Source organism: Stomoxys calcitrans, chromosome 4 (assembly GCF_963082655.1).
Source record: "Stomoxys calcitrans chromosome 4, idStoCalc2.1, whole genome shotgun sequence".
In the NCBI taxonomy this organism is placed as follows: Eukaryota; Metazoa; Arthropoda; class Insecta; order Diptera; family Muscidae; genus Stomoxys; species Stomoxys calcitrans.
Window position 1 is genome coordinate 25,044,776 of NC_081555.1, and position 22,987 is coordinate 25,067,762.

General features: G+C 40.3%; 2 protein-coding genes across 5 annotated transcripts in view; one reads left to right on the top strand and one right to left on the bottom strand.

The window, feature by feature from the left end:
• LOC106082913 (AF4/FMR2 family member lilli) overlaps positions 1-22,987 on the top strand; it is a 304,474-nt gene that overhangs the window by 103,332 nt on the left and 178,155 nt on the right. For all 4 annotated transcript variants that reach the window (XM_059366841.1, XM_013245669.2, XM_013245671.2 and 1 more), the window contains exon 4: positions 15,813-16,021. In XM_059366841.1, the coding sequence (XP_059222824.1) occupies positions 15,813-16,021 (209 nt within the window). The remainder of the gene's footprint in view (positions 1-15,812; positions 16,022-22,987) is intronic.
• Positions 2,954-5,904, bottom strand: LOC131996820 (uncharacterized). Its single transcript, XM_059366842.1, has 3 exons — positions 5,749-5,904; positions 5,559-5,682; positions 2,954-3,073 (listed from the first exon to the last, which is right to left on the bottom strand). The coding sequence occupies exons 1-3, from the start codon at positions 5,834-5,836 to the stop codon at positions 2,971-2,973; spliced, it is 315 nt and encodes a 104-aa protein (XP_059222825.1). The 5' UTR covers positions 5,837-5,904; the 3' UTR covers positions 2,954-2,970.

Sequence of the window (22,987 nt, forward strand, 5' to 3'; positions counted from 1 at the left end):
CCCAAATTTCAGCAAAATCAGATAATAAATGTGGCTTTTATAAGCCTAAGACCCTAAATCGGTGGATCGGTCTATATGGCAGCAATATCCAAATCCGGACCGATCTGAGCCAAATTGACGAAAGATGTCGAAGGGCCTAACATAACTCATTGTCCCAAATTTCAACAAAATCAGATAATAAATGTGGCTTTTATAGGCCAAAGACCCTAAATCGGTGGATCGGTCTATATGGGGGCTATATCAAGATATAGTCCGATATAGCCCATCTTCGAACTTAATCTGCTTATAGACAAAGAATGAATCTGTGCAAAGTTTCAGCTCAATATCTCAATTTTTAAAGACTGTAGCGTGATTTCAACAGACAGACGGACGGACATGTCTAGATTTGTCTTAGATTTTTACGCTGATCAAGAATATATATGCTTTATAGGGTCGGAAATGGGTATTTCGATGTGTTGCAAACGGAATGACAAAATGAATATACCCCCATCCTTCGGTGGTGGGTATAAAAAATATAAATTAAAATCAAAACAAGTAATAAGAATCCAATATCCAAGAATCCAATTGATGTTGAAAATCATAACTCAAACCTTCGGTCCAAATTTCAGCCAAATCGAATAAAAATTGAGGCTTCTAGAGGTTAAAGAAGTCAAATCAGGGGATCAGTTCATATGAGGGCTATATCTGTTTAAGAACCGATTCAGATCATACTTGGCATGGATGTAGGAAGTCATGACTTTAGCCTTTGGTTCAAATTTTAGCCAAAGCGGATGAAAATTGTGGCTTCCAAGTGCTCAAGAAGTCAAATCCGAGGATCGGATTCATTTGGTTCATATAAGTCGATCAAATCCGAGGATCAGTTTATATGAACCGATTCTGATCATACTTGACATGGATGTTGGAAGTCATTACTCAAGACTTTGCTCCAAGTTTCAGCCAAATCGAGTGAACATTGAGGCTTCTAAGGGCTAAAGAAGTCAAATCCGGGGATCGATTTACATGGGGGCTATATCTCTTTATGGACCGATTCGAATCATACTTGGCATGGATGCTGCAAGTCATAAATCAAGTCTTTGTTCCAAATTTCAGCCAAAGCGGTTGAAAATTGATTGAAATCTAAGGGCTCAAAAATTCAAATCCGGGGATCGGTATATATGTGTCTAGGGGTTAAAGAAGTCAAATCAGGGCATCAGTTTATATGGGGGCTATATCTGTTTATTGGATTCGGATCATGCTTGGCATGGATGTTGGACGTCATAATGCAAGTTTCAGCCAAATCGTATGAAAATTGAGACTTTTAAGGGTTCAAGAAGTCAAATCCAGAAATCGGTTTATATGGGGGCTACATCCGAATCTGAACAAATATGGCCCATTTGTAATCCTCAACGACCTACATCAATAAGAAGTATCTGTGCAAAATTTCAAGCGGCTAGCTTTACGCGTTCGACCGCTATGGTGATTTCGACATACGGACAGACGGACATGACTAGTTGGACTCAGAATATCGAGACGATCCAGAATATATATACTTTTTGGGGTTGCAGATCAATATTTCAAGGTGTTACAAACGGAATGTTTAGATTAGTATACCCCCATCCTCGGGTGGTGGGTATAATAAAATAAAAATTAATTAAATTCGCACCAAGCCTTTCAATAAACCTAAGAGCTATGCGTCTTCTATTATTCCAACCTCTTAAAGAGCGTGTTGGTTTGCCGGGGAAGGCCGATGGCCTAGGCAAATTATAGGCATGCGACGAAAGAATAGGTTCGGCCTTGTCCTAAAGACTCAAACCAGGTGTCTCGTCAAAAGTCCCTGCTGACCAGTCGTTTGTCGGCTATTGGAGCCTGAAGCGGCCGCTCCACCAGTCAAGGTTTCATTAGCTGACAACATGCTACGGCCTGATACCATCACCGCAGCTGTTGGGTCTTTGGAGTCCATGCTAAGCCTACTCCCGGGCTCTAGATTTGCCGCTCCACTGGAAACAGACGCAGATCATCAACCTCCTAATGGATACCACTATCGCAGCTGTCCTTGAGTGACTTAAATGTTTCTTCCAAAAATAATGACCTATTACGAGTTACAGGAAAATTCTTTCAGAGTGAAATAACAAAACGTCCGCTTCACTCACCACAGCAGTGCGTCGCACTCGACTTCAAGGTTCATCTCAGGTATCCAATCGGAAATTTCTTCCCTTCCTTCCAGGTTTCCTATCGTCGCCTCGAATATACCGCGATGATATGAGCTGCTCCCATCCTCAATCCATTCTCCCATCGCCCTAAGCCTCTTAGCAGCAGTGGCTGCCTCACATTTAATCTGTATGCCAATGGGTCGGATATCTAGAATAGTCTCCTGTGCCCTAGCGGGCGTGGTCCTAATCGCTCCGCCTATGCCAAGACAACATGTTCTCTGAACTTGTTGTATGGTCATTATGTTGCACTTCTTCTCCATAGCAGTCCACCAAACTACTGAAGCTTAAGTAGGTATTTATCTAATCACGCTCCTGTAGAGCCAGTGGAATATCCTACCAATCAGGGCCCATTTCGAGCCTACGGCGCGTCTACATAGTGCCCAACATCTGTGAACCTTCTCATTACGCTCCTGAATGTGACACCTTCAATTCAGTTTCCTGTCCAAGATCACACCTAAGTATTTCACCTTGTCAGATATCGAAATCGTCTTATTGAGGAAACGTGGTGCGTTAAATTGGCCCACCTTCTTCTTCCTCGTGAACAGGCATATTTCAGTCTTCTCTGGGTTAACATTGAGACCTCTGGGTCAAGCCCAGCCATATGCCATATGTAAGACTCTTTCGGCTCTTCTGCATAGCTGGTTCGGATCCTTACCCTTTAGAAGTATTATAACATCGTCTGAGTAGCAGACGGGTTCCAGTCCCTCCTCAGTCAGCATCCGTAATAGGTCATTTATGGTGGTATTAAGGAGTTAGAGAGACAGTTCAATCAAAACTTTATTTAATTCAATTTAATCAGTTGACGTTTACAACATGCAGGATAAGGTTTAGAGGTATTTACAAAATCTCCTTGTTTGTAGCCAGCGAAACTCGCAATAGGACATCTGAAAAAATAAATTGGTACGGAGATCATTTGAAAGAGAGAAAGGTTTTTATGCCCTCCACCATAAGATAAACGTATACTAATTTCATCATTGCATTTGTAATACATCGAAATTTTCGCCTAGGACTCCATAAATCGATCTAAGTATGACCGTCCCTCTGTCTGTCTGTCGAAAGCACACTAATTTTTGAAGGAGTTAAGCTGGGCGCCTGAAATTTTCCACAAATACTTCGTGTTAGCGCTTCGTTGGCTGGGATTGTAAATGGGCCGAATCGGTCCATGTTTTTATATAGCTGCCATATAAACCGATCTTGGATCTTGCCATCTTGAGTTTCTAAAGGGCGCAATACTTATCCGATTTGGTTGAAATTTTGCTGGTGGTGTTATGTAAATGAACCAAATCGGTCAATGTTTTAGTAAAGCTGCCATATAAGCCGATCTAGGGTCTTGATTTCTTGAGCTTCTACAGGGCGCAATACTTATCCGAAAATGGCTGAAATTTTGTAAGTGGTGTTTTGGTATGACTTCCAATAACTGTGTCAGGTATGGTTCAAATCGGTACATAACCTAATATAGCTGCCATATAAACCGAACACCCGATTATACTTCTTGAGCTTATATCTCTATAAGCAATTCTTGTCGAATTTGGTTAAAACTTTGCACATGTCGTTTTGGTATGATTTCCACCAATTGCCCAAATTGAATTTTTTTGAGCTTTTAAAGGGCGCAATCTCTCCACGAGATGGTTGAACAGTTCAAAATTCACCTGTTCTGGGTGCCGGGCCAGAGGGATATCCCAGGGAATTGTAAAGCGGACGAGCTTGCGAGACTAGTAACTACCCTACACATTCCAGGGATACTGAAATCTGTGGGTGTGCCTCTAGCGACATGTAAGCTAAGGACCAGGCCCGAAGGACAACAAATGATAGATGGTCACAAAGAGGGGGCTGTAAAATTGCAAATTATGCCTATGAACATTCCACTTAGGAACAAGGGCCAAACTTTTCACATATCAATGAGTGCAGTCCGATTCAATGTTTTAAGCTCAATGATAAGGGGCCTCCTTTTTATAGCCGAGTGCGAACAACGTGCCGCAGTGCGACACTTCTTTGGAAAGAAGTTCTATTGGGTTGCCCAAAAAGTAATTGCGGATTTTTTAAAAGAAAGTAAATGCATTTTTAATAAAACTTAGAATGAACTTTAATCAAATATACTTTTTTTCTAAAGCAAGCTAAAAGTAACAGCTGATAACTGACAGAAGAAAGAATGCAATTACAGTGTCACAAGCTGTGAAAAAATTTGTCAACGCCGACTATATGAAAAATCCGCAATTACTTTTTGGGCAACCAATACATGGCATAGTACCTCACAAATGTTTCCAGCATTAGGAGGGGAAAACCATCGCTGAAAATTCGTCTGATGGTCTTGCCAGGATTCGAACCCAGGCGTTCAGCGTAATAGGCGGCCATGCTAACCTCTGCGCTACGCTGGCCTCCAAAGAGGGGGCTGTGAGCATTCCAAAACTATGTGGCCTAATCTAGACTTGAAGAGGTCTACTGCTGTCACTGGCTAGAACAGACGTCTCAGTCATTGTGTCCGTCTTGAAAGGTCACTGTCTAATTGGAAAACATGCAGGCAGACTGAAGGTTGCCAGCATCGACTTTTGCAGAAGCTGCAGGGACATCGAAGAAGAAGAGGCTATAGAACACCTTCTGTGTGTGTGTGGCCCTTACTAGCAGTCAGAAGGGGTTCCACTTTAGGTTCTCATTTCTTTGGGAACCTGTCTGATTTAGCGGATATGAACATTCGCAAATTGTTGGACTTTTTTAAGCGATCTGGATGGTTCTACGGTAGGAATTAGAAGGTATCTTCCTTCTTCTATTCCTGTGGTAGCACAATGGACGAAAACGTCTTAGTGAGTTTACCTTAACCTAACCTAATTTAACCTAAACGACGCAATTCTCATCCGATTTGGCTTTTCTAAGTATGTTGCGTTTTGCTATGACTTTCAAAAAGTGCCCCATGTATGGTTCAAATTAGTCCTGGTAGCTCCCATATAAACCGATCTTCAGATTCGACTTCTTGAGTCTCCAGAGGACGTAATTCTTATCTGCTATGGATGAAATTTTGCACAATGACCTATGGTATGACCTTCAACATACGTGCCAAGTATGGTTTGAATCGGTCTTAAACCCAATGTAGCTCCCATATAAACCGATTTCACGATTGCATTTCGTGAGCCTCTAGAGGGAGCTGTTCTTGTCTGATTTGGCTGACATTTTGGAGAAAGGCCATTAGTCCGCATCATCCAAGCCATGTATGACCCGAATCGGTCTATAGCCTGATAAAGATTCAATAGCCGAGCAATTCCTGACAAATGCGATCCATGGTGGGGGGTTTTATAAGATTCGGCCGAACTTAGTACGCTTCTACTTGTATCCTTAGATATGTGTAGCAGCTAGCAATGTCTTGCATTTGTAACTTACGTCTGTAGCACCGCCACTCCCTTCTCCTCACATCTTATGCCACCACACGGTATATTGGGATTTTTAGCCACTTCGCCTTTGGAAAGTATTAAACTGGAACTCATATAACACTTGCCGGGATAAGCTGAAATATCGAAAAAAAAACTTAGAAAAATCCCCATACCATAAAGCACATTGAATGAATTCTTGCCAGTATTCCTAAAAACTCCTCTAGCTTCTGCTGCCCATGAAACCGCCACCATACACAAAATTAAACAAATTGCGATTAAGAATCTCATGGTGTTGTTCGAATGAAAGCAATTATTGAAGTAATTTTGTTCACACTGATTTGTTATATTTAAATACTGCAGAACAAAGAAGGCAATCAGTAGGAAAAAAAAGAACATTTGATAGGAAATACCACAGCAATGTGTCAGCAATCGTAGATGCTTATCAGCAAACTGTATATAATAACAACAACAAAGAACGTGCTAAGTTCGGTCGTGTCGAATCTTGGGAACCCACCACCATGAATTCTGGTACAAATTTACACAAATAAACTTAGCTGAAGGTCTTATACTTGGCTTACCAAATTTGTGCCAAATCAGGTAAAAATGTAAGCTTCCAGAGGCCGTAGAAGACTAATCGGCAGATCGGTTTATATGGGAGCTATATCAAGATATAGACCAATGTGGGCCGTACTTGCCACGGCTATTGGAAGCAACAAACGACACTGTGAACAATTTAAGCCAAATTGGATGGCCATTGCGGTTTCTAGGGGCTCAATAGGTTAAATCCGGTGATGGGTTTTGTATGGGGGCTATATCGATTTATGAACCTTTCTGGACGGGATTTGGTTTGGAGCTGGGGTATAAACGTACTTTGCATACAAAATTTCAACCAAATCGGGCAGAAATGTAGACTTCTAGGGACTCAAGAAGCCAAATCTGGGGATCAGTTCATATGGGGACTATATCAGTTTATAGACCCACTAGATGAACCGGACTCGACCCGCTACGAATTTAAGTTTGGATGTAAGGTGAACTCCATTCTTAAAATACTTTATTTCAGCTCTATATTCTCATAATGTCTGATTTAGGGGTGTTTTCGGGGGTGAGGTGGTCCCCACAGACACTTGGTCCTGAAAAATATCAGCATCGTGCTCTGCTTTCAAATACCATTTTTTTAAATCCCATATTGCCATTGGTTTAGGGGAGTTTACACGATGGCCCCAAAATAGGTTATCAAATTCATTTTCTTATCTCAAATACCTTTCAATTTAGCCACATATTGGCATGGTCGAAAAATTTTTACCCTTTTGGGGGGTGTTTTGGGGAAGGGGTGATGCTCTAAATACATGGTCCTACATTTGGATATCAAATTCGTATTCTACTACCAAATACCTTTATTTGAGCCCCATATTGCGATGGTCAGTAAAAAATTGCTGTTTGTGGGGTATTTTGGGAAAGGGGTAGACCCCCAGAAAATTGGTCCCGAAAGTGGGTATCAATTCTTGCTCTACCGTCCCCCCCCAATACCTTTCATTTAAGCTCCACATTGCCATGGTCGGTAAAAATGCCCGATTTAGAGGTGTTTTGGGGTGATCACCCCCAACCACTAAGCCCTGAAAATTTATCAGCAACGTGCTCTATTCTCATATATTTGAACTCTATATTGTCATTGGGCTCAAAATTGGATGTCAAATTCGTTTTCTAATCTCATTTAAACTCCTTATTGCAAAAGTCAGCAAATATGTCCGGTTTGGGGTATTGGCCATAAAAACTATGAATATTAAGTTCCACTCTCTTTAGGACCCAAATTGTCTTAGTGAGCAAATAAGTCCTATTTGGGGGTTGTTATGCTGGTGGGGCGTCCCCTAGACAGTTGGTCCCTAATGTTGGTATCAGATACGTGGTCTACTCCCAAATACCTTTAATTTGAGCCCCATATTTTCATAGTCGGCAAAAATGACCGGCTTGGGGGGTGTCGAATTCGTGTTCTACTCTAAAACCCCTCTTATTTGAACCTCATATTGAAATATTCAGCAATTACTTCCTATTTGAGTGGTGTTGTGGGGGTGGACACTTTTCCCGAATATTGATATCAGATTCGTGCTTTACTCCCAAAGACCTTTCATTTGAACCCCGTATTGCTATGGTCGTTAATTTATCCACTTTGGGGGATGTTTTTGGGGAGAGGCGACCCTCAGAAAACTTAGTCCCATATTTGGATATAAGATTCGAATTCTACACTCACATACCTTTTATTTAAGCCCCATATTCCCATGCTCAGTAAATAAGTCCTGTTTGGGGGGTGTTTTGGGGATGGGGTGGACCCCAGAAACGTGGTCCCACATTTGGATATCAGATTCGTACTCTATTCGCAAATACCTTTCATTTGAGTCCCATATTGCCATGGTCGGTAAATATGTTTGATTTAGGGGTGTTTTGGGAGTTGGGTGGTGTTGTGAGCGTGGGGTGGCCCCATAGACACTTTTCCCGAATATTGATATCAGATTTGTGCTTTACTCCCACAGACCTTTCATTTGAGCCTCATGTGTCTATGGTCGTAAATGTGTCCCCTTTGGGGGAGGTTTTTGGGGAGAGGCGGCCCCCCAAACACTTGGTCTCATATTTGGCCCCATATTCCCATGCTCAGTAAATAAGTCCTGTTTTGGGGGGTGTATTGGGGATGGGGTGGACCCTCAGAAACGGGGTCCCACATTTGGATATTAGATTCGTATTCTACTCGCAAATATCTTTCATTTGAGTCCCATATTGCCATGGTCGGTAAATATGTCCGATTTAGGGGTGTTTTGGGGGTTGGGGTGGTCCCCCTTGCACTTGGTTCGACAAATGGATATCAGATACGTTTTCTTATCCCAAATACCATTCATTTGAGTCCCATATTGTCGTTATTGGTCTAAATATATGTTTGGTAGGTTTTAGGGTGGGGCGGCCCCCCTAGGGACCCCATCCGAAATTTGGATACCACATTTTTATTTTTAGGGTACTATATGAGAGCACACAAAATTTCGCTTAAATCGCACCACCCATCTCCGAGATCTGGCGTTTCTGAAAATTAGGGTAAGGGGGAGGGTCCGCCCCCCCTTCAGATATCAAATAATGTAGTACCACGGGACTATTATGCACCATCTGTGAAAATTTAACAAAAAATCGGTTCAGCCGTAAACAAACAAACAAACCTAGAAACCAACACAAATTGATTTTTATATATAAGATTAGGATCATACTTGGCACAAATGAGAGTTAAATCAGGAGTTCTTGTTCCAAATTTCAGACAAATAGGATGAAAATTGAGACCCCTAGGGGCTCAAGAAGTCAAATCCAGAGATCGGTTTTTATGGGGGCTATATCAGACAGATTAGGATTATTCTTTGTGTGGACATTGACAGTCAAGAAGTCTTTGTGTCAAATTTCAGCTAAATCGGATGAAAATTGAAACCCCCTGGGGCAAAAGAAGTCAAAACCAGATATCGGTTTTTTTGAAGGCCATATCAGTTTATAAACCGATTAGGATTATGCTTTGCACGGATGTTAAGAGTCGAAACAGATGTCTTTGTGTTCAATTTCAGCCCAATCGAATGATAATTGGTGCTTCTAAGGGCTAGGGGTTCATATGGAGGCCATATCATTTTATAGGCCTAATAGGATCACATTTGGCATAGATGTTGAAGTTTGAACAGAAATCTCTGAGGAAATCTCTCCGAAATCAGAAATACCAACTCAAATGGTCACAACCGGATATGGGTTTATATGGGGGACATATCGAACTTTGAACCGATATTGGCCATTTGTAATCTTTTGGGATCTGCATTGATAAGAAGTACCTGTGCAAAATTTCAAGCGGTTATCTTTATTCGTTTGATCGCTATCGAGATTGAGACAGGTGAACATCATTAGGTCGCATATGAATATTTTGAGGTGTTACAAATGGAAAGATTAGCTTAATATACCCCCACTCTATGTTAGTGGGTATGAACATCAATATATGTCTGTTTATTGGTTTGTATGTTCCGTATGGACTCAAACAGGTGAAGCAATTTTCTTAAAATTTTCGCAGATGGTATGAAATGGTCCTGAGGATACACTGGAGTACTTAATTTTTTGATATATGAAGGGGGAAGGATCCTTCCCCTAACCTTAAAATGTTAAAAACGCCAGATCTCGGAGAATGGTATGTCTGTTTATTTGTATGTTCCGTACAGACTCAAACAGGTGAAGCAATTTTCTTAAAATTTTCGCAGATGCTATGAAATGGTCCTGTGGATACACTGGAGTACTTAATTTTTTGATGTATGAAGGGGGAAGGATCCTCCCGCTAACCTTAAATTGTTAAAAATGCCAGATCTCTGAGAATGGTGGGGAGATATTAGCGAAATTAAGTTTGAAACCTCATAGTAACTTGAAATCAAACATCTGGTATTTCAATTTGGGGTGTGGTACCTGAAAAGGGTGATGAACCATCCACAAAACTTGTCAAAAACGGATATATGGAGCAACCATGACAATCATGTCATTTGAGAGTAGAAAACGAATCTGTTATCCAAATTTCGGGCCAGACGCCAACCCCCCAAAAAAAAGCCCTGCATACAGCCCCTTTAGTCACACCTATCTTAGGCCGGCAATTTTTTGAGACCTATGAGGTCACGGAAGATCGAACTGATAGTATCCTTCCTATTATCCAATATTATCCGCCTCGTCGTGCCCAGGTCTAGATCCTCGATAGGATTTTCACTATGCTTTCGACAGCCTCCTTTAATTGCAAAATACGAAGCATGTCTCGGTCAAAATTTCAAAAATAAAGAAACGTTAAACCTTGCTAAGTTCGGACGGGCCAATCTTATGTACCCTCCACCGTGGATCGCATTTGTCGGGTTCTTTGCCCGGGGGTGAAGGATGTAGTGTCTATTGACATTTGTCTTAAATTTCCGAATGTCATAGCGGATGGGAAAGAGATTAGCAGGAAGTCGAAATATGGTTTAAATCGGTTCATAACCTGATAGGGCTGCCCTATAAACTGATCTGGGGTCTTGACTTCTTGAGCCACTAGAGGGCGCAATTCTTATCTGATTTGGCTGAAATTTTGCATGACGTGTTTCGTTGTGACTGACAATAACAGTGCTAAGTATGGTTGAAATCGGTCCATAGCCTGATTGAGCTGCCCTATAAACTGATCTGGGATCTTGACTTCTTGACCACTAGAGGGTGCAATTCTTATCTGATTTGGCTGAAATTTAGCATGACGTGTTTCGTTGTGACCGACAATAACAATGCTAAGTATGGTTGAAATCGGTCCATAGCCTAATTGAGCTGCCCTATAAACTGATCTGGGATCTTGACTTCTTGAGCCACTAGAGGGCGCAATTCTTATCCGATTTGGCTGAAATTTTGCATGACGTGTTTCGTTGTGACCGACAATAACAGTGCTAAGTATGGTTGAAATCGGTCCATAGCCTGATTGAGCTACCCTATAAACTGATCTGGGGTTTTGATTTCTTGAGCCACTAGAGGGCGCAATTCTTATCCGATTGGGCTGAAATTTTGCATGACGTGTTTCGTTGTGACCGACAATAACAGTGCTAAGTATGGTTAAAATCGGTCCATAGCCTGATTGAGCTGCCCTATAAACTGATCTGGGATCTTGACTTCTTGACCACTAGAGGGCGCAATTCTTATCCGATTTGGCTGAAATTTTGGATGACGTGTTTCGTTATGACTTCCAACAACTGAAGCAAATATAGTTCAAATCGGTCCATAACCTGATATAGCTGCCATATAAACCGATCTGGAATTTTGACTTCTTCAGCCTCTAGAGGGCGCAATAATTTTCCGATTTAGATGAAATTATGTACAACGGCTTCTCCCATGACCTTCAACATGCGTGTCAAATATAATCTGAATCGGTTTGTAGTCTGATACAGCTCCCATATAAACCGATTTGCCTATTTTACTAATTGAGCCCCTAAAGAGCGCAAATTCTTTTTCGATTTGGCTGAAATTTTACACAATGACTTCTTCTTTGGTCTCTTACATTCAATTCAATTATGATCCGAATCGGACCATAACTTGATATAGCTCCAATAGCATAGTAATTCGTTTCTTTTAGAACCTAGCTTAACTTCTTCGAAAGTTAGTGTGCTTTCGACAGACAGACAGAGAGCTAGATGGACGGACACTGCTAGATTGACTTAAAATGTCATGCCGATCAAGAATAGATATATACCAGATGAGTTCTTAGGCGAGTATTTTGAGGTGTAACAAACGGAATGATGAAATTTGTATATCCACAAAATGTTGAAGTCCCTAATATATTGGGTTGCCCAAAAAGTAATTGCGGATTTTTCATATAGTCGGCGTTGACAAATTTTTTCACAGCTTGTGACTCTGTAATTGCATTCTTTCTTCTGTCAGTTATCAGCTGTTACTTTTAGCTTGCTTTAGAAAAAAATGTTAAAAATGTATATTTGATTATAGTTCATTCTAAGTTTTATTAAAAATGCATTTACTTCCTTTTAAAAAATCCGCAATTACTTTTTGGGCAACCCAATATTTGGAGACATATTCCTAGAATTCAAATTGGAATCTTTTTATTTTCTTTTTTTTATGAGTCTCTTAATCCCTTTTTTAAAAAATACTGAGACATTTTTTTAGACTTCCCAATATTATTGTAACCCCTTATACCGATAAACCCTAAACGGCTGTCAATAATCATAAAAAATACTCCATACTAGAGGCCAACTAATCAAAACTGTCATCATTAGTGATGAAAGCAAAACAAATAAATTTCCTGGAAATCAGCATAAGGCTCCTGTGAAGCGAACCCAACTTCATAGGAGACTAACTCATTGAAAAGACGCCAAGCTATGCCATATGAAAACTCTCAAAGGAATCCAAGACTTGAACTACCTTTGCTGTCTTTAACTAGGAATGATGGAGTCGTTTTTTTTTCACCAACTATAAACTGTTGCAAAATCATTTGAAGATGCAACATATGTTGCCACACAGTCATGGAAAGACCATGCTGGGAAAAGAAAACACTGGCAGACATTGTTTGGGGCGCCTCTTTAGACAGCAAAAGAAAACACACATCCACATACTAACTGGCACTTTGGAAATGAAATGGCACTTGATGAAACCCAGTTTGCTGGGAAAGCCTAGGCCTAAGTTGATCCTCATGATCAGAGGAGGGGGGGTCTAACATCACACTACTTGTTCATACTGATCACAAGGATCTGAATATACTTTGCTGTTTCCATAGATTGGTTGTTTAAACCATGTCTGTGGTTTAATGATGGCACTTTTAGAGATTTCAGGAAATTTGAGATCATCACGATTTTCTCCCTTAGGGTAAGGAGGGGAGGAAGAGACACTTTTGTTTATTTTTTGTGGAAAAATTGCATATTGAATTTCTTATTTGTCGGCTGGGTTGGCCTAACGACTAGGAAATCTGTTGAAAAGTCTGTCAGGGCTCTTGAGATAGGAAATTAACAACTTGAAAATGCCAAGGAGAAAAATTGGTGTTGATCATTAAAGGCAACTTGGCAAAGCAGTGACACTTTACGCGTAAAGGCAAGGGCTAAAGATATCGAGTGAGAAAATTTTCAAAATTCAGGAAAGCAAAGAATTAAATGCGCAGGATTTAAAAGAAAGAACCTTGAGAACCCACCAGCATAGATTCTGCACTTTACGTACCAAAATTCTGCCAAATGGGGCGAAAATTGAAGCTTCTAAGTGTCGTAGAAGACTTATCGGGAGATCATTTGAAGATAAGAGCTACAGGTTATTAACCGATTTAAACCACACTTGGCAAGGTGTTTGAAAGTCATAACCAAACACCTTGTGCAAAATTTCAGCCAAATCGGTTAACAATTGTGGTTTCCAAGAGCTCAAGATGTCAAATCGGGCGATCGGTTTATATGAGAGCTATGTCAGGTTTTTGACCGATTTGGATCATACTTGGCATGGTAGTTTCAAGTCATAACAAAACACTTTGTGCAAAATGTCAAATCGGATAACAATTGCGGCTTCCAGAAGCTCAAGAAATCAAATCAAGAGATCGGTTTATATGGGAGCTATATCAGATTATTGACTGATTTGGACCGTACTTGACAGGGCGTTTGGAAGTCATAACAAAACACTCCGTGCAAAAATTCAGCCAAATCGGTCAAAAATTGCGGCTTCAATGGGCTCAAGAAGTCAAATGAGGAGATCGGTTTATATGGGAGCTACATCAAGTTATTGACCGATTTGAACTGTACTTGGCAGGGCGTTTGGTAGTCATAACAAAACACTCCGTGCAAAATTTCAGCCAAATCGGTTAAGAATTGCGGCTTCCAGAAGCTCAAGAAGTCAAATCAGGAGATCTTTTTATATGGGAGCTAAGTCAGGTTTTTGACCTATTTAGGCAGTACTTGGCAGGCCGTTTGGAAGTCATAACAAAATACTCCATGCAAAATTTCAAACAAATCGGTAAACAATTGCTGCTTCTAAGAGCTCAAGATGTCAAATCAGAAGATCAGTTTATTTGGGGGCTATATCAGGTTTTTGACCGGTTTTGGGCCGTACTGGACACGGTAGTTGAAAATCGTAACCAAACAGGCCGTGCAAAATTTCAGCCAAATCGGTTAACAATTGCGGCTTCCAGGGGCTTAGTTGATCGGTTTATATAGGAGATACTAGCTGTACCCTGCCCTCTCTGCTGCGCCTTCATTAGCACCACACGAAAAATAAGTTTCTTACGTATATGTATCTCCCCAGGAGAATTTGTTTACCTACTACCAAATTCCTTTTATTGAACCCCATATAGCCATGGTGCACAAAAATATTCACATTTTGGGAGGTTTTTTGAGGGTTAAGCATCCTCCTATCACTTGGACCTAATTTTTAATGCCATTTTTTAAATCTACCCCCGAAAACCTTTTATTTGAGTCCCATATTGTCATGATGGTCTAAGATGCCCACTTGGGACGGTTTTGGGGCGGCCCCCTCGGTAATAACACCCAATTTTTAATATTCGATAATCATATTCGTAGTCTACTCTCGCATAACTTTCATTGGAGTCCCATATGGCCCCGATCGGTCCATTTTTGATTTTGGGGGGGGGGGGGGGGGTTTAGGCCTGCGGCGGCGCCCTATGTACTTGGATTACATATTTGACATCATGTTCGTATTTTACTCCTGATTACCTTTCATTTGAGTCCCATATTTTCCCGATCGGTCCACTTTGATTTTGGGCGGTAGTTTTGGGGCGGCTTTGGGCTTCGGACGGCTCCCTAGATACTTGAATTAAATTTTTGATCTCATATTCATACGATACTCCCGAATACCTTTCTTTGAAGTCCTATATTGTCCCGATCAGACCACTTTTAATTTGGGGCGGTACTCTTGGGTCGACGCCTTAGGTATTTGGATGCAATTTTTGACACCATATTCGTATTCTTCTCCCGAAAACCTTTCACTTGAGTTCCATATTGCCCCGATCGGTCCACTTTGATTTTTGGTGGTATTTTTGGAGTGATTTTGGGCTTTGGGCGGCTCCCTAGATACTTGGACCTAATTTGCAATACTCCCAAATACTTTCCATTTGAGTCCCATATTATCCAGATCGGTCCACTTTTGTATTTGGGTGAATTTTTTGGGGCGGTTTTGGGCCTGGGCGGCCTTCTAGGTATTTAAGCCCGATTTTTACTATCACATTCGTATTTAACTCCCAAATATCTTTCATTTGAATCCCATATTGTCCCAATGGGTAAATATGTCCTGCTAAGGTGTTTTGGGGGGGTGGAGAGACCCCTCAGACATCAAGGAATACATTTTTGTGTCAGATTTGTATTCTACTCTTAAATACCTTTCATTTGATAACCATATTGCCCAAAGCGGTATAAGTATCCTGTTGGGAAGTGTTTTTGGGGGTGGGGGACCTCCCTGCACTTAGTGTGAATATTTATGCCAAATTCGTACTCTACTCTTAAATACCTTCCATTTGATACCCTTATTGTCCCAATCGGCAAACCTGTCCGTTGGGGTGGATTTTGAGATAGGGCGTCCCCCCACGTTATTTAACCCCAAAATTTTATACCAATTTCGTGTTTTTAGGGTTCCAATAGGGTAGCATACAAAATTTCGATTAAATCGGTACAACCATCTCCGAGATCAAGCGTCTTTGAAGAAGTTTTTTGGAGAAATTTTCCCACATACCCACTGTATCAGTTTCCTTTAGTCAACCTTTCTCTCCTTCTCGCTCTCTTTTCAGGTTCTCTTGCCGGCAAAGATTTCTCTTTGGATGGCCTTAATGGCTTTGCCAATAAAAAGAAAAAGAAGAAACGACGTCACAGTCGCACCATCTTTACCAGCTACCAATTGGAGAAGCTGGAGGAAGCATTCAAGGAAGCCCATTATCCAGATGTGTATGCGCGTGAAATGTTGTCATTGAAAACCGAATTACCTGAGGATCGTATACAGGTAAGTGCTAAAGCTAAGAACTCTCAAAGGAATTTATTTTTATTTCAAAGGAAATTCAATACTTTTGACAAGAGCATAAAGGTATTCGTGAAGTGAAGAAGGAATTCATTCCACATACAAATTCTAAAAAAATGCAAAAGCAGCCTTAATCATAGTAATGACTAATTATTGTGATCCACGATTTCGGACTTAAGAAAAAAACAAACACCCTACATGCAGCATAGCTTGGGTCAATGGGGGTCGTTATACATTAAGAGGTTGTTTTTTTTTTGTAATGAAGCTGATTTGAGTTTGAACAACTTTAAGCCATATCCGATACAGTTGAAACTGCATAACTGTAGAACGCTTTAGTGAAAAATTCCGCTTAAGGGAAACTTTATGGAATGAACCATTTATTTTTGGTTTTATTCAGTGTAATTGATTTCGCTTTAATGACATGCCGCTTAACTGAAAATTCCGCTTAACCGAAAATTCCACTTAACCGAAAATTCCGCTTAACCGAAAATTCCGCTTAACTGAAAATTTCGTTTAACTCAAAATTCCGCTTAACTGAAAAAGTTTTCCGACGCAAACATTAATCGCAGGTGTGCCACAAGGCTCTGTCCTTTCCCTTCTTCTTATTTTCATTGACGTTCTATTGGGCCAGACTTCGAGTCCAGTCTACTCATTTGCCATTGACAGTAGTCTGTGTCATTCATGTTCATTCGGCCATAGGCCCAGTCCTCAAGAAATTGTGGACTCTCCCAGGAGGCCACCGTAGCGCAGAGGTTAGCATGTCTGCCTATGATGCTGAACGCCTGGGTTCGAATACTGGCAGGACCATCAACAAATTTTTCACCGGTGGTTTTTCCCTCCTAATGCTGGCGACATTTGTGAGGTACTTTTCCATATAAAAACTTCACCCCAAAGAGTTATCGCTCTGTCCGACGTTTGGACTCGGTTATATAAAGGAGGTCCCTTATGATTGAGCTTAAAATTGAATTGAATTGGACAGCACTCATTGATTTGTAAGAAGTTTGCCCCAGATCCTTCATGGGCAAATTTGCATTTGCTTTTTGCTCTCCCAGGATTTGCTAGACATATCTGAGTGGGGTCGAATGAACAAAGAAGATTTTTATGCACGCAAAACGCAGTGCTGTTTTTGTCCCACAAACGATTCACCGATACTTTAAGATCGTCAATATCTCTCGACGGTGTAGATATCAAGCAGTCAGAAGCTCTTGATGTTCTGGACATGAAGATTCGAAGTAATGACCCTTGGTCACAACATGTATTCGAAGTGTCGAAAGAAACATTCAATTGTTTGGGCTTTCTAAAGCGGTGCATGAAGTGTTTCACCTTTCTTTTGATCTTCTCAATATCTACAGTTGCTATATCAGGTCGAGGATGGAATATAACTCTCATATATGGACAGGAGCTGCAATATCATCCTTGGAGCTACTTGACCGCGTTCAACGGAGAGCAATGTTGTTTGTTGGCAACAATAGAGTATCCAACTCTATTGTTTCTCTTTAACATCGTCGGAATGTGAGAAACGTTGTACTGCTCCATCGTTACTATCTTATTCCTGACGTTAGAATGTTCACCAGGAATACAAGACTTGCCTGGAACTTGCACCCTTTTATAATTCATTGATCATGCATTACCGAGATAAATCATTTTTCGCCCGAACCATTCGTATGTGGAATCGACTTCCGGCTAATGTCTTTCCCACCGACATTAACGCTCAGAAATTTAAGACGAATATCAATAAACACTATCATACATCGTTTCTGTCCTATTCGCTTAATTGAAAATTAATTTCACTTATCCGAGTTAAGTATAACCGAAAATTACGGATAAGCGAGAGAAAAATTTTCAGCGTTTCACTTCCCCGCCGATTTCGACTGTATGTTCAATATTTGCTGTGCAAATCACGAGGAATCGAGTTATCCGAGTTAAATATAACCGAAAATTACGGATAAGCGAGAGAAAAATTTTCAGCATTTCACTTATCCGCCGATTTCGACTGTATGTTCAATATTTGCTGTGCAAATCACGAGGAATCGATGAGTATGGATCGCATTTGTCGAGTTCATTGCGCGGTATCTTTTTTTAGGCAAACAAGAAATAATGGATGCGAATTGTAATGCTATTGGAGCTATGTCAAGTTATAGTCCGATTCGGATCATAAATGAACTGAATGGAGAAGAAGTCATTGGGTAATATTTCAGTCCATTCCGATAAGAATTGCGCCTTGTAAGGGTTCAAGAAGCATAATCGGGGACCGGTTTATATGGAAGCTGTATCAGGCTATAGACCGACTCAGACCATATTGGACATGAAGGTCATGGGTGAAACCGTTATACAAAATTTCATCCATATCCGATGAGAATTGCGCCCTCTAGTTGCTCAAAAAGTCAAGATTCAAAACCGGTGCATATGGCAGCTACATCAGGTTATGGAACGATTTGAACCATAATTAAATCAGTTGTTGGAAGTTATAACAAAACACATCATGCAAACTTTCATCCAAATCGGATGGGAATTGCGCCCTCTAGTGGCTCAAGGAGTCAAGATCCAAGATCGGTTTATACGGCAGCTATATCAGGTTATGTCCAAATAGAAACCATACTCAGCACAGTTATTGGAAGTCGTAACGAAACACTTCCTGCAAACTTTCAGGCAAATCGGTTAAGAATTGCGCCCTCTCGTGGCTCAAGAAGTCGAGATCCAATATCGGTTTATATGACAGCTATATCAGGTTATGAACCGATTTCAATCATACTTAGCACAGTGGTGGGAAGCCATAACAAAACACCTCATGCAAGATTTCAGCCAAATCGGATGAGAACTACGCCCTCTAGTGGCTCAAGAAGTCAAGATCCAAGATCGGTTTATATGGCAGCTATATCAAAACCTGAACCGATATGGCCCATCTACAATCCCAACTGACCTACACTTATAGGAAATATTTGTGTATAGTTTCAAGTGTCTAGCTTGACTCCTACTCGCTCGAAAGTTTGCGTGCTTTGGACAGACAGACATGGCTATATCGACTTAAAATGTCATGACGATCAGAAAGAAATATATTTTATGGGATTTCAGATGAATATTTTGAGGTGTTACAAAACAGAACGACTAGATTAATATGCCCCCATCCTATGGTGGTGGGTACAACAATTAGACAATCTATACTATTGGGTTGCCCAAAAAGTAATTGCGGATTTTTCATATAGTCGGCGTTGACAAATTTTTTCACAGCTTGTGACCCTGTAATTGCATTCTTTCTTCTGTCAGTTATCAGCTGTTACTTTTAGCTTGCTTTAGAAAAAAAATTTAAAAAAAGTATATTTGATTAAAGTTCATTCTAAGTTTTATTAACAATGCATTTACTTTCTTTTAAAAAATCCGCAATTACTTTTTGGGCAACCATAAAAACTCAGAATCCTAAAAATCTGGGGCTATATTTTATGCTGTAGTTTATTTTATATTCGTTGTATATTCCAAAATTTTCAATTGTTCTTCTTCTGTACATCAAGTGTTATCGCTTGACAAAATATCCTTTTCAAATATCCTTTTTAAGCAAACTATGTATGGGCCAAAGCTCTTTTTGTTTGAAATTTCCTGTTGTCTCCTCCATTGTTTTGTATCTCTACACAAGTAAAAAAAGAGAATCTTTAGATATCCGATCTCCGAAAAGGGAGGTCATTGCTTAAACTGCATTTTACTGGTTATGAATGCAAAGGAAATTACATTGAAAAATATTTGGATATATTTTTTGTGATTTTTCACACCTTGTTAAGAGACAATATGGTCAGTCGGCCCATTGAATTGTTAGCTTTTGAAGGTAGAACATACTGAAGCAATTGTTTACACAATATTGCTTTAAAACATTCTATAGGAATGCAGGTGATATTTTTCCTCTGGACTAAAACCTTGAACTAAGTCTTAACTTTGAGCTAAGTCTAGTAAATTTCAAAATTTTGCAAAAATTAACATCTTCTGTTCTTTCATTGCACACTTCAATGGATCTCTCGGAGAAGTGCCTTATTGCATAGAAATTTAGTTCATAAATTTTCAAGAATATTGGGTTGCAAATGTTCACATCCGCTAATTCATACAAGTCCTCAAAGAAAAAACAAGCTAAAGTGGAACTCCATAGCAAAATGCTCTATAGTCTCTGCTTCCTCAACGTCCTCACTGTTTGGGCAAATGTAGTTTCGTGCTACCTTTATTCTAGCAGCATGTTTTCCAATCAGACAATAGAACTGGCAAACTATCGATATTCGATTCATTCGATAGTTTCGATACCCACTACAAACCTGGATACCTATATAGCAGACAATACTGGAGCTATATTTGAGAGATAGGTGGACCCTCATCTACGATCAAGGTTATGTTAAAAGCGCCTTAGAAATGTTTGGCCTCTCGATTCGGTGCCGTTTTGGGCTTAAGCCTTCTGACCTGATACTAAAGGGTGATTGTTTGCGGTTGTTGAGTAACAGAGGCCCAATTGGTGCGAACGGCGACGAATCGATAATTAATGGTCATCATTAACACTGGCCGATACATCTGCGATATTATCTTCAGTTCGCTCTCTACGTGTTGGTGGTTTAATGTCCAACAATGTACATTTGGAGCGAACTTCAGTCACAATAGCCCGAATAGCCGCTTCAGTGGGTCGATTAAATTGACCATAAAATGGAAGAAGCGAGCTATGAAGTTTCTTAACGGAGCTCGCACTTTATTCTTTTGTAAGACGATTCATTGTTAAATCATAGACCAAACTGAAGATGTTTGACAATGAGACAAAACACAAAACGTGTGTGAGCTGTTTAAGCCAGTAATAGTTAAAAAATCACCCTTTATATCGCCCAGTCAAAATGAGGTCAGTGTTGCTGTAACCTGCGGAAAAACAATAAGGCAGCAGGAACCGATGGGTTGCCGCTGAACTATATAATAATTGAATGTCCACAGGAAGATCGGCACATACAAAATTTTTCTCATCTCCGACAGTCGTATATGTTCAAAGGGTTTTCAATATCTCTTTCGGAAGAGTTTTTTACACGACACAGCACCTCACATATGTCTCCACACTTTCAAAATAGCAAATTTACCCATCAACTTTCCCTTAAGCAACAGGGGCAAACTTTTTACACATCAATGAGAGCAGTCCGATTCTAATGTAAGGTCAATGATAAGGTATCTTCTTTTAATAGCCGAAAACGCACGGCGTGCCGCAGTGCAACTCCTCTTTATGGAAAAGTTTTTACATGGCTGGCATACCATTTTTTTTAAATGGCATAGTTCCTCGCAAATGTCGCCAACATTAGGAAGGAAAAACCACCGCTGAACTTTTTTTCTGATGATCTCGCCAGGATTCGACCATAGACGTTCAGCGTCATAGGCTGACATGCTAACGTCTGCGCTCCAATGTCGCCATCATTAGGAGGGGATAACGAGCATTGAAACAATTTTCTTATGTTTTCGCTAGGATTCGAATCCAGGCGCTCAGCGTCAAAGCTGGTAGTATTAGTAACCTAGCTGAAAAAGAGGAAGACAGTTGGGACTGTGGGTTTCCAACGGAACAACACAACAATTGAATCCAAAGGTTGATGAGGCGTACACAGAAAAAAATCTCTTAAAAATTTTCAATTAAAAATATAATTGAAAATAAAAACGTTTTCAATTAAGACATTAACTGATTCAATCATTTTTGATTGATTGCCATTTTTTTTAAAAAACCACCACCATAGGATGTGGGTATACTAATCTAGTCATTCCATTTGTAACATCTTATCTAAGACCCCTTAAAGTATATATATTCTTGATCGTCTCGACGTCCTGAGTCCATCTAGCCATGTCCGTCCGTCCGTCTGTAGAAATCACGATAGCGATCGAACGCGTAAAGTTAGCTGCTTGAATTTTTGCACAGATACTTATTATTAATGTAGGTCTTTGGATAATACAAGTGGGCCATATCGGTTTAGATTAAGATATAGCTCCTATATAAACCGATCTCCCGATTTGACTTCTTGGGCCCCTGGAAGCCGCAGTTTTTGTCCGATTTGGCTGAAATTTTGCATGTAGTATGCTGTTATGACTTTCAACAACTGTGCCAAGTACGGTCCAAATCGGTCTATAACCTGATATAGCTCCCATATAAACCGATCTCCCGATTTGACTTCTTGAGCCCATACAAGCCGCAATTTTTGTTCGATTTGGCTGAAATTTTGCACGTGGTGTTCCGTTGTGACTTTCAACAACTGTGTTCAGTACGGTTCAAATAGGCCTATAACCTGATATAGCTCCCATGTAAACCGATCTCCCGATTTGTCTTTTTGAGCCCTTACAAGCCGCAATTTTTATTCGATTTGGCTGAAACTTCGCATGCAGTGTTCTATTATGACTTCCAATAACTGTGCTAAGTATGGTCCAAATAGGTCTATAACCTGATATAGCTGCCATATAAACCGATCTCCCAATTTGACTTCTTGAGCCCTTACAAGCCGCACTATTGATCCGATTTGGCTGAAATTTTGCACGTGGTGTTCCGTTGTGACTTTCAACAACTGTGTCCAGTACGGTTCAAATAGGTCTATAACCTGATATAGCTCCCATGTAAACCGATCTCCCGATTTGACTTCTTGAGCCCTTGCAAGTCGCAATTTTTGTTCAATTTGGCTGAAATTTTGCACATAATGTTCTGTTATGACATCCAACAACTGTGCTAAGTACAGTCCAAATCGGTCTATAACCTGATATAGCTCCCATATAAACCGATCTCCCGATTTGACTTCTTGAGCCCTTACAAGCCGCAATTTTTATTCGACTTGGCTGAAATTTTGCACATAATGTTCTGTTATGACTTCCAACAACTGTGCCAAATACGGTCCAAATCCGCTTATATCCTGATATAGCCCCCATATAAACCGATCTCCCGATTTGACTTCTTGAGCCCTTACAAGCCGCAATTTTTATTCG

What these genes read in the sequence shown, in the direction of transcription:
- LOC131996820 (XM_059366842.1), bottom strand. Translation starts at nt 5,836, where the DNA reads ATGAGATTCTTAATCGCAATTTGTTTAATTTTGTGTATGGTGGCGGTT. An exon ending in AGGAGTTTTTAGGAATACTG is followed by an intron (nt 5,683 to 5,748) that starts GCAAGAATTCAT and finishes TCGATATTTCAG; the next exon opens with CTTATCCCGGCAAGTGTTAT. An exon ending in GGAGTGGCGGTGCTACAGAC is followed by an intron (nt 3,074 to 5,558) that starts GTAAGTTACAAA and finishes TTATTTTTTCAG; the next exon opens with ATGTCCTATTGCGAGTTTCG.